Here is a 12,062-nt window from a genome sequence, read left to right on the forward strand (position 1 = left end):
CGGGGGGGGGGGGGGGGGGGGGGGCTGGAGGGCCCGGCGGGCGGGCGCGCCGCGGGGCTGGGCCTCGGCGCCCGGGGAGGGGACTAGGGGCGGGCGCGGGGCGGTGCCCGGCTCACGTGGGCGGGCGGGAGCGGCTGAAGGTCCGCTCCGGAGCCTGGGCTGTCCTCTCGCGCGCGGCGCTGGCCGGGGCGGCGGCCGTGGCGGAGGAGGAGGAGGAGGAGGAGGAGAGAGAGAGGCAGCGGTGGCGGTGGCGAGAGAGGAGGGGAGGACGGGGGCGGCGTCGGACTGGAGCCGATCGGCGGAGCGAGCTGCCCGGGGCGCAGTCGTGAGCTCGCCCGCCGGGCCCCCACCCCCTAGTTACACCCTGCCGTGCCCAGCTCTGCCCGCGTCCGTGCCCCCGCGGGGAGCGCGCCGGGGCTGCCCCCCGAATGACGGGCGGAAGGTTCGACTTCGACGATGGCGGGACCTACTGCGGCGGCTGGGAGGAGGGCAAGGCGCACGGGCATGGCATCTGCACGGGGCCCAAGGGCCAGGGAGAGTACTCCGGTTCCTGGTCGCACGGCTTCGAGGTGGTCGGAGGCTACACCTGGCCCAGCGGCAACACCTACCAGGGCTACTGGGCGCAGGGCAAGCGGCACGGGCTGGGGGTGGAGACGAAGGGCAAGTGGATGTACCGGGGGGAGTGGTCACATGGTTTCAAGGGGCGCTACGGGGTCCGGCAGAGCCTGTGCACCCCCGCCCGCTACGAGGGTACCTGGAGTAACGGGCTGCAGGACGGCTACGGCGTGGAGACCTACGGGGACGGAGGTGAGCGGCGTCGCGGGCTGCTCCGCGCTGGGCTGGCGCGGTGGGCTCTCCCCGGGGCTAGCGGGGAGGTGGGGAGGACGCGGGGCGCACGTGTCCGGAAACCCGCCAAAACACCTGGGGAGGCTCCCATCCCTCCCGACCCCCCCCCCTTTCCCCGGGAAGATCGCGTGGGCACGCGGCTGGGTCGCCAGGGTCCGATCCCACCGTGTTCCCCCCCGGGGTGGGGGTGGGGGGTGGCGGGAGGGGTTGTCCACACCCGGGGGAGTTAGTGGTGCGTGTACCTGGCGGGGGCCAGGGCCGGGCTGCCACCCGGAGGGCTGGGCAGGGGAGAGGACGCTGTCACTTGAGCCCGTCACATTACGTTCCTGATCCCTCCCTCTCCGGGACGGGTTTGAAATCGCCACTCTTGGTGGAGTTAGGCGGACGCCTTGGGCTGTGTGGCTGCCGGTCTGTGCTGACCGCCCGAGCGGTTTGGTTTCACGTGGAGTCTCGTATTTCGCTTCTGGTCCTCTAGTTAGCCTAAAGATAGAAGCCAGAACCCCGTAAGTGGGATGTTGGGGAACTGGACTTTGTCGAGGGTGTATTTTGGAAGAGTCCTAGTTATGGGCAGCAGAGGGACCCAAAGCAGGTGAAATTCCTCATTTTCTTTCTAACTTTCACTTGGGTCCTTAAAGTATTTCGAATCAGCAGAACTGCAATATTTGCTGACCTGGAGATCTTCGGTAAAATGCTTTAGGAAAATAAATGACGGAGTTTCCGTAAAATAAACAAATAAATAAATAAGAGAAAAAAGTTAAAAAGAATGTAGAGTATATCCCTGATATACTTAAGGGGTGTGGCCTACGTGATATACCTGGATGCGATTTAACAATGTTCGCCATCTAATTTGTGCATGTTATAGGGGAGTTCTCATTATTTTTAAACTAAGAAAGCACACATTAGTGAAACAGGTGTGAAAACTTGATTAACTTCTTTGAAAACAAAGCTGGGTGAGACAAATGGCTTATGTTTTGGGGGAGGTACATTTTCTGATAATAAGCATAATCACATTTAATTGAAAAAATTGTAGGAGGCGATGCCACCTTTTGGAATTAAGCGGCTTCAGAGTTGGAGGATATTAAAGGCATCCAATTAAAACTTTCTCCAGCCCACTGAAATTCCGTTATGCTTATATAAAAGCTTATACAATTTGTACACTTCACTTGCTCAGAACACTTGGGCTGTGTTTCAGATGCAAAACAGCAGAATGGTAGGATTTGCTTTGGGGGGGGGTACATCTTTTCATCCTACAGAAGTATAAATAAAGGCGATGGTTCTCATGGATTAAAAGGGGGGGGATCTTAATACTTTTCTGTGAGCTAAGCCCTGAGTGCTATGGTAGTTTAACGGGGGCCTTTAGCTGTTCAGAGGCAGCATAAAATACCTTGACTGGCCACCTTATATGTTTGCTTGTGAGTGGATTTTATTGGAAGCCTAGCTCTAATAGAACAAAATACTGTGTTCAACAATGGAAAATTTGTTATTTTTTTTTAATATGGTCATTTTATAGCCCTTATTTTAAAGATTATAAAATAGACTTATTTTTCTTATAATTTAATTACAACATAGACTTCTTTTAAAAGTTAAAACTCATTAAATAAAACCTGGTGATTTAGTGTATTCATTATGCTTAGTAATCAAAACATATAGAGCATGGTGAAAAAACATTTATGTGTCTGTGTTGTTTGTACAAGGGCAAATACATCTCCAAATGACTGAATAATCTGCCTTCTGTTTTAAACCAATTTTGAAAATTTAAAAAGACAAAATTTGGCATCATCATAGCACTGTGGTTTTTAAAAAAAACCTCTGGTGTGCTATAATCAGAAAAAAATTAAACATGCAAATCATTTTTGAATGCCTACTCTGTGCTAGTCAGTTTCCTGGTTTTTCTCATGTCACCACATTTTATTAGAAAATTCATGATTTAAAAAAAAATAGCCTAAATGATACTGTATGCTGCAATTTAAGTCATACCAAGGTTTTAGCCCCCACAGGAATACCAGCTTCTCTGTTTCTGAGATCTGCCTCCCTTCCCATGTGTTTCTGGTGACAGCAGAGGAGGAGGTTGTAATCCCATGTGAGAACTATCACTTTATTTCACTAGAGATCTCCATGTAAAATGTCACTGAAATAGAAACTCCCTATATATTAAGAACTAACTGCATCATATTCATGAAATCCAAGTCCAGATGCCCAGATTCTTTTGTGCAAATTCTGATCTTTCCTTTTTTTGAAAACCGACTATAAAACTACAGAGGATATCTAGGAAGACAAACTATGCTATTCATGAATTTGAGACATACAAAGGTCGCTTGTAGCCCTGGCTAGCTTTACGCTGAGCCTGGCCTTGAACTAAAAGCATTCTGCCTCTACCTTTCCTGGTCCAGCTTTATGGACCAGGACAAGGTGGGGATGGAGTCCAGGGTTTCATTTGTGCCAAGCAGGCACTCTGCCAACAGAACTACATCCTCAGTCCCATCCACTGGTTTTAAAACTAGAGTTAAAGTCGCCTGTTTCATATAGCCATTCGCAGCATATACTTAAATTTGGCACTCGGCAGTCCAAATTTGACTGAAATTCATGCTGATATGGAAACTATTCATTACAATATTGTACAGTTAAGATGGACAGATCTTTAAAAAAAATCAGCTCCCCAGTGAACACAATTTAAATCAAAACCTGGAAAAAATCATTTGTTTGTGTGTTAAATACGCAGTGTCTTAAGAATGGAGAATGGTAAATCAAAACTCTTTATGGACAAAAGAGCTTGGAGAGCACCTGCTTCATAGAGAAATAGGCCCTGTTTTCCAGGTTCCTTGATGAAAACAAACCTCTTTAAATTTTCAGATCAACTCCTAAGAATTTGAGCGAATGGGTTTCTAATGGTGCTGTGGATGCCCTGTTCTCTCCCCTACTGTTACAGTCTAATAACACGGAAGGGAAAGTTGGGGATACCTTTGTCCGTGCCCCTGCCCTATATGATAGTTCCAGAAATTTTTAAACTTCCTGATCATTTCTGTTCTTTAAACAGCCAGAGTTTTCAAGCCGTTCTTTGGCTTGGCTTTGGAGCTGTCATTTGGAGGAAGGTGGCCATTAATTTCCCATCAGTGTTTAAGATTTACTAAGATGGGATGGTTGTGTTTTAAAAACATAACTACTGGTGCCAAGCAGCATCTTTACAAATTATTTGAGTAAAATCATTCTGTAGAAAAGTTAGAATAATGGAAATATGGCATTTTAACAGATCAAAATGTTAAATACAGTGGATTGTTTTAGGCTGTATAACGTTTATCCTACTATTTAGATTTTATCTAGGGAAAGTCAAAGTTGAAAGTTTCTGATAATTTATTGTTTTCCTATTGAGGCAACAGTTTTTGGAGATAGCTGTTATTCTGTAGGAAGCTCATCATAATGGGGGAAAAAAACCCTGAATGTTTTTTTAGACAGGGTCCAGCTGTGTAGCCCAGGCTTGCTCAGGACACAGGAACCTTCTGCCTTAGACTTCCAAGTGCTGGGATTGCAGACATGTACTCCCATACCCAGCTTCTGAACTTTTGTATATAACAGTCTTGCCCTGGTTGAAAGCTGTGCCCCACCCTCTTCATAAGTTCCTAAGTCTGAAGACTACAGGTCTACTCTGGATTTAGCAGTCATAGTACAAGACCCCTGGTACTAAATGCTGTTTAGTATTTCACTGTTGCCTTGCTTTGGTTGATTTGTATAATGTGAATGTTAGCAGGAGAAGAAAGAGAAGGTGGTCTTGAAATTGACTTAGGAACAATTTCTATTTACATACACAGTGACATAAAACCACTAGCCGGACAGGCATGGTGCTGTGTTCGTGTAATCACTACATTTACAGGGCTCCGGCAGGAAGATTGAGAGTTTCAGGCCAGCCTGGGCTACATACTAAGAACCATGTTAAGAAATAACAGTACCCTGAGAGCATTATCTCTTGTTGTATTAAGAATAAATATATCCCAATCACTAGAAATCTGCAAAGTAATGTTAAACACAATGTGTAATCAAAAACAGAACAAGGTCAACACAAACTATAATCATGACTTATTTTCTTTGACATTGGGAATTGTTGTGAATAACACTGAAGTAATTACATTTAAAATTTTTCCAGATAGCTGTTCTGAGGGCATACTAGAAAGCAAAATTTGCCTTTAATTAAAGGAAATGGCCTTGATTTTGGAAATTCTGAGCTCCTTAATTTAGCCTTCATTTCCTCCAAAAGAGCATTGAAAAACCTCTACCATGTTATTTTTAAAATGTATCTTTGGTTATTAAGTAGAAGAACTCACTGAAAATATTTTGAGAGTTTATCTTATTCCTAAAGAGTATAATATTCATTGAAAAAGCTCAACAGAATTTTAATGGACACTGCCATGTATTCCTCGGAGATTTGAAAACGTTTCTTCCACCCTGTCAGTTCTTTGAACCTCTCTAAACATCATCTTCAGACAGCCAGAGACCACAGGGCACATAAGCCATGAGTTTGAGACATTTGTCTCCTTTTCAGGATCAGTTCCTGGCCTCAGGTACTTCCAGTGGCCTGAGACTCAATGCTTGGCAGAGACTAGGGAGATACATAAAGAGAATGGCCAGGAGGAAACAGATTTAGCAAGTAATATGGTACTGTGCGCCCAGCCGCCCTTGCCCCATCAATCCAGGGTGCTCCACGGCTTGCCCTAAGCGTAGGGTGTTTGATGTAGTAGAAAAGCCAATACAGCTTGTTGGACAATCCACGCCGCAAGTATTCTGATCACTGTTACTAATGTTAAACCTGTGTGCTCTTGAGAATGCTGTACTGGGCATACACCTAAAAGCCATTTTTGAATCAAACAAGTAAAATTGTATTTGAAACCATGACTAGAATTGAGGTTTTTCTGTGCTGTGGCACTGCTTCCCTTTGATGTTTTCAGGAGGGAAAAGATGATTCCTTGATGATGACACTTTCTGTATTAGGGGGGAAAATGGTTCACAGCTCCGAGGGTGCCTAGTATGTACGAGGTCCGAGGTTCAGTCCCCAGAGAAACGCAGCAAACACTGGTTCCTATGCATGCCTACCATTCACAAGGCTGCCCAAAGTAGTGTGCTAAATTTGACCCTGGCCCTTCCCGCCCAGGGTACTGTTCTCTCAGTGTGCAGATTCCATCCCCTCAAACTCACCCTCTGCTGATGTCTTTTCTCGAAGGTACCTACCAGGGCCAGTGGGCCGGAGGCATGCGGCATGGCTACGGCGTGCGCCAGAGCGTGCCCTACGGCATGGCCACGGTGATCCGCTCCCCGCTGCGCACCTCCCTGGCCTCGCTGCGCAGCGAGCAGAGCAATGGCAGCGTGCTGCACGACGCTGCCGCCGCGGCTGCAGAAAACCCAGCCGGCACCAGAGGCGGCTTCGTGCTCAACTTCCACGCGGACACGGAGCTGGGCAAGAAGAAGGGGGGCCTCTTCCGGAGGGGCTCGCTGCTCGGCAGCATGAAACTCCGCAAGTCCGAATCCAAGTCTTCCATCTCGAGCAAGCGCAGCTCCGTCCGCAGCGACGCGGCCATGAGCAGAATCAGTTCCAGTGACGCCAACTCCACCATCAGCTTCGGGGACGTCGACTGTGATTTCTGCCCCGTGGAAGATCACGTGGACGCCACCACCACAGAAACCTACATGGGTGAATGGAAGAACGACAAGCGCAACGGCTTCGGCATCAGCGAGCGCTCCAACGGCATGAAGTACGAGGGCGAGTGGGCCAACAACAAGAGGCACGGCTACGGCTGCACCGTGTTTCCTGATGGCTCCAAGGAAGAGGGGAAATACAAAAATAACATCCTGGTCCGAGGAATAAGGAAGCAGCTTATACCAATAAGAAATACAAAAACTAGGGAGAAGGTGGATAGAGCCATTGAAGGCGCGCAGCGGGCGGCCGCCATGGCCAGAACCAAAGTGGAAATAGCCAACTCAAGGTATGTGACTACAATGCTGAGCGGGTCGCCTGGCTTAAGGGATGGAGGGCCTCCAGAACACTGCAGTCTTCTGTGTGTCTGCTGATAGGTTCCTAGTACACTTAAAAGGGTGAAAAAAATATCAGAAAATGATTGACTCCAACAGAATGAGCGTGAGAAACCATTTTCAAACTTTGTTGAAGGTAGATGGAAGGACTTTCCTCTTCTAAATGATGTCCGTTATATTTAACAAGCTGGTAGAGTTCATTCTGACACCCTTCTAAGGCCAGAAAGGTAATATTTTTAAAAGGGCCTCTGAAATACTGTCACGGTGTTGTGTGTTAAAAGAAAATATCCCTTTAAGGTAGAAACATACCTCCAATATATACCTTCATTACAATATTAAGTCGAACATATTGACAACTCCCAATAAGATTATTCTAGTTTATGAAATTTAAACTGTGGTCGCTGAGGCATAGGAATCAGCTTTGAGAAAGACTCGGGGGTCCAGGCAAGGCCAAAGCAGAACGTGACAGCAACAGCATGCGTGTTGGGAGCCAGAGCTCCTCATGGGGACAGACCAGGAGACCAAGGCTGTGAAGGATCGCCCCAGTCTGCGCAGGAAGGATTAGATCACTGGTGTATTAAAAGGAAAGGGGCGGAGAGAACTTGACGTGGACAGATGGTGTTCTGACTGTGCCAAGGCTGGAGGAAAGTAGAGCAGTTGAGCGGAGGGCTGGCACAAGCAGGAGAAAACGGGTCGGTAAGAGATTGGCAAAAAGACACATATGGGCATGGGAGAGTTTTGTGCTTGAGGTTTTACCCTAGAAACAAGGCTCAGTGGGTCAGTGTAAGGGATGCAGTCGGCTGTTAGGGATAGAATTTTATTAAGGATAGGTACCCATCCGTTAGACAGGAAAAGAAAGGATTGGTTTTGCCTGGAGGTTTTAGTTATAAAGGTTAAGGACTGGCCATAGTGGTGTGTGGCTTCAGTCATAAATTTGGCATGAAATATTCAAAGTCCTGATTCTGTTCCAGGAATACTCGTCTATCTCAGTAAACCTTTCTGAAACCATACAATACTAGCACATCTTCAGGGGTTTTCATTACTAGTACCAAATATAATTTATGTGCTAATATTCAGTGAGTAAACCCCACCTTGTTTGGCTGGGCAATAGGAAATTTACAATACTTGCAAAATTTGTAACAGACTTATTTATTATTTATGTGGATGTGCCTGCATAAGGGTATATGTACCACAAGCTGGGTCCCATCGAGGTCAGAAGAGGATGTCGAGTGCCTTGGAGCTGGAGTGACAGGCAATTCCGAGCTACGGTGTGGGTGCCAGGAACCAAAGTGAGGTTTTCAACAAGAAGACCACATGCTCCTAACCACAAAGCCATCTCTCTCTCTCCACCCCAGTATTTGAACTTCTGGTGCACACACAAAAACATGGTAGCTTCGTAACTGTTCAACTTAATACTTCTAGAATTCTAGATTTATTTGGTTTGGTTGTCAATGCTCCTGTTTTAGGAGCACTATTGTATCTGAAACACTAAATGGAAACTGAAAAGGGGTCCCCCCGCCCTTTTTTTTTTTTTTTCATTTTTTTAGGCTTTGAGGTTTTTCTCAGTTCAAACTGCCATGTAGGATTTCCCCTGCCCTTTTTCCCCCAAGCATCATCTCATGTAACAGATTTCTTTGCTAAATGCTAGATCTGTGTGCATTTCAGGGGAATGTGTGGCTCAAGGAGTCTTGATGGCGTTCCTGGCCCTCAGCTCCCTTTTAGAGCTGACGCTGCACCCTGTGCTTGCTAGGCCCTAATGGCTAATGGAGTCTTCCATTTCAGGCTCTCCTTACAAGTCAGTGACACACTTGCAGGCAAGTTCAGGCTTGGCGGGTGGGAAATAAGCCTGTGCAGGGCGCTCTTGCTAAGGTTGTATTCTAAGTATCAGTTTTTATGATTTGTTTCAGTTAAAGGAACACCTAACCTAACTGAAGTGGGCATACGTGGGACACAGAGACTGTCCATGGTTATCATTACAGCGTAAAGAATTTTTTCCAAGTCAGAGCCGTATGCCCGTTGTTGAAAGTGGCATGTAGTTTGGGGACAACATATCATATACTTTAATAGTCCAGACATCTTTTGACCTTAGGCTTTTCAGCCGCTGAAATTTCAGTTAGCGATTTAAAAATACTCAATTCGTGCACTGGAGAGATGGCTCAGAGGTTAAAAGCAATGGCTGTTCTACCAAAGGTCTTGAGTTCAATTCCCAGTGACCACGCGGTGGCTCACAACTATCTACAATGAGATCTGGTGCCCTCTTCTGGTGTGCAGGCATATGTAGGCAAAATACTGTATTTAAAAAAAAAAAAAAAAAAAAAACCTTAAAAAAATACTCAATTCATTCTGCTGAGTACAATAAACTGGTGGCAGAAGGACACGCAGTACTTGATCCTGCTTAGATGGAACACCTAAGATGGTCAAACTACAAAACAGAACAAAATGGTAGCTATCAGGGAACAGGCGAGCTGAGGAGTCACTGCCTGTGGGTTTTCAGCTGAGGAAGTGTGGAATGTGTCAGCTCAAGTGATCCCATGCACCACCACGCCTGTAGTTCACAGTACTGGGCTGCACATTGAAAACATTAGATGGCTAGAGTTGTATGAGGTGATTTTGTGTTTCCACAACATAAAGGTAATATTCAGATGATAAAACAGATAAAAAATTTAAAACACTCAGCTAAACTTATACCTTCTTTCATTTTTCATTGTCCTTCCGTGATGTAATGGACAGAGTTTTGACTCTATTTTTGGAAAAAGTAGCTGACAGATTGACATTTCCTGTAAAATAGTTGCGTTTGGACTAACATTTCTCATGAAATGGTTGAGTTTAGAGTTAAGGACATAGGTAGATATTAAACATCACAGGGTATATGTGTAGATGGATTACTAGCAGGTTAGTCCTTTAAAAGGTCAAAATTAGAGCCTGGGAGATGGCTCAGTGGGGAAAGGTATTGGCCACAAAGCCTGATAACCTGAGTCTGATCCCCAGACCCATGTGGTAGAAGGAAAGAACCAGCCTCTGCAAGTTGTCCTCTGATCTTCAGCATATGCCACATATACACGCATGAGCAAATGTGTTGTTGGTTTTTGTTTTTTTTTTAAGTCAAAACTATACAGGATGCTGATAACTTATTGGCCCATAGAATTTTTTTTCTTGGGTTTCTGTTCTGATTCAAAAATACTATAAAAAGTGATATTCTTTTTCTTCCCTTCTTGTCTTGATTGGGGTAAAATTCATCGTCGGTGACTGACATCGGTCTGAGCTCTGTTGCTTAAGAAATGCTAAACAGATAGAGATTATTTCAAGAAGTAAGCAGCTGTGATTATTTCAAGAAGTAAGCATGCCTAGCCATCCCTAGACTTCCATGCCAATAGCTGAGCTCAGCCTCCCTGTTATGTAGATGGACATACTCTCCAAGAGACATTCAAACCAGGAAGAACCATGCCCACACCCAAACCTAGGTCCCTGTCTTTCCTTCACCCATGTTTACTCTTTGATAGGACCTGATCAGCTGGGCCCACTTTTGACTCACTGAAATATTTCAAACATCAGACCTGAGAATGGGTCTTTTATAACACTTGGGCCTGTGTTATAGAAGTCCTTTTGAGGAGAAATGACTATAAAGATCACAACGCCGGAGCATGAAGGGCTGTGAGCTCTTATCCAGTGTACTCCCCCCATTCAGAGGCAGCTATGAGGCTCTATCTAAGATTACCTCCTATCCCTCTGACTTGACCTGCTACCAATACTCAGTGACCTTTCTCTTAGCTCTCCCTCCAGCAGTTCCTTCTGGTGTCCTTGTCCTTTTGTCCTGATCTTCGTTCAGTCAATATTTACTTCATCATGGCTCCAGCAGTCCCTTAGGTGAGACCTTCAAGAAGGCGCCTACGTTGGGGGAAAGATTTTGTAAGAAAGGAAAAGCACATGGTTGAAAGGGCGAGTAAGAAGTGGCCTTCACAGAGCCCATACTTCTTTAGAAACAAGTGACATTCCGGAAGAGTGAAGTCCAAAGCAGAGTCTTATGTTAAGCCGAACCTCGGGTAGCAGTCATCATAGAAGAGGGCTGTGATGCCTGGGAATGTGAGAGGGACAGGAGAGCACGGGCCTTGCGGCCACCGAGGCTGTACGTGTGTGCTCATGCTAGGGTTGTCCTATCATAGTCTCTAGAGGAGGCAGGAAGATGGCAGACTAGAGAGTTCGCAGCAATTATTCCCTCTACACACCTGTCCTGGCCCTGCTCGTTTCACAGAAGCTGGCGAGGCTCACTGGGGTATGGCTAGCCAGGCTTCAGTCTTGAGATGTCAGGAACTGTGAGACAGAACAAGTACTGTGAGGCACTTGTGCTGCCGCCGTCAACCTCACCCTGACCTTAAGCATCCCTTCTCGTGACAAGAGCAGCATCTAGACAGGTGAGGCTAGGAGGATCACTCCTGCCCTCCCTGTCATCCCAGGGATGACGTAGAAAGTGCTGAAATGGAGAGTGTATGGAAGGCTTCGGGTTCGGGGGACCAGAGGTCGCCTTGCTGTGTTTGTCTTCAGAATTCTAGAGGACATTCTACACTCACGGGTTGTAGACTAAATGTGAAAACACCTCACATGTTATTGCAGGGTTTTAAAGACTGCTTCCCATACTCTTATAATTCCACCCCTCCCCCCAAGAATGAGTCAGCTACGTATCTTTCTTTCAGTGGGAAAGCCCCTCTACATGGAGCCTTGCCCTGGCTCGCTGTGGCTGGCTCTGCATTCCTCACTCAGATGGCAGTATAAATCGTCAAGGAAATTACCCAGGAACCCATTCTCTGCGCTCCACTTTCATCCTCCTCATTATGCATTAAACATGGATTCTCATGTAAATCTTGGTTGTCATTGCATGTGTTGACTCTCTCCTCAGCTAGATTGGGAGGAGCTGACTCTACTGGTAGCTCTCTGGTCCCTCTTGTGTCCCCAACATGAGCTTTGACCAGGGAATAATGGATAGTGAACTAAATCCTCATCACGAAGGGTTCTGATACGGTTTTGCAATGTGTTTATAAACCATAGTTTGAAGCAGGAAAATGTAGTGCTAATAATTTGCTGTACCATAATTTGATAGTCAAAGAAGATTAGAAAATGTGCAACTGAGTGCCACAGGTACCCCTTTTCCTCATGAAACCAACAGGGTTAAGGGGGCAGAGGCAGAGCTGTAGGTTGACAAGATGTCTCCA

General features: G+C 46.2%; 1 protein-coding gene across 2 annotated transcripts in view; it reads left to right on the forward strand.

Moving 5' to 3' along the window:
- The first annotated feature begins 250 nt into the window (after positions 1 to 250).
- Positions 251 to 12,062, forward strand: part of Jph1 (junctophilin 1) — an 82,610-nt gene continuing 70,798 nt past the window's right edge. For both annotated transcript variants that reach the window (XM_055603404.1, XM_055603405.1), the window contains exons 1-2: positions 251 to 807; positions 6,053 to 6,812. In XM_055603404.1, the coding sequence (XP_055459379.1) occupies positions 429 to 807; positions 6,053 to 6,812 (1,139 nt within the window). In that variant the 5' untranslated portion in view covers positions 251 to 428. The remainder of the gene's footprint in view (positions 808 to 6,052; positions 6,813 to 12,062) is intronic.

This window comes from Psammomys obesus, unplaced genomic scaffold (genome assembly GCF_907164565.1).
Source record: "Psammomys obesus unplaced genomic scaffold, mPsaObe1.curated_primary_1811, whole genome shotgun sequence".
Taxonomy (NCBI): Eukaryota; Metazoa; Chordata; class Mammalia; order Rodentia; family Muridae; genus Psammomys; species Psammomys obesus.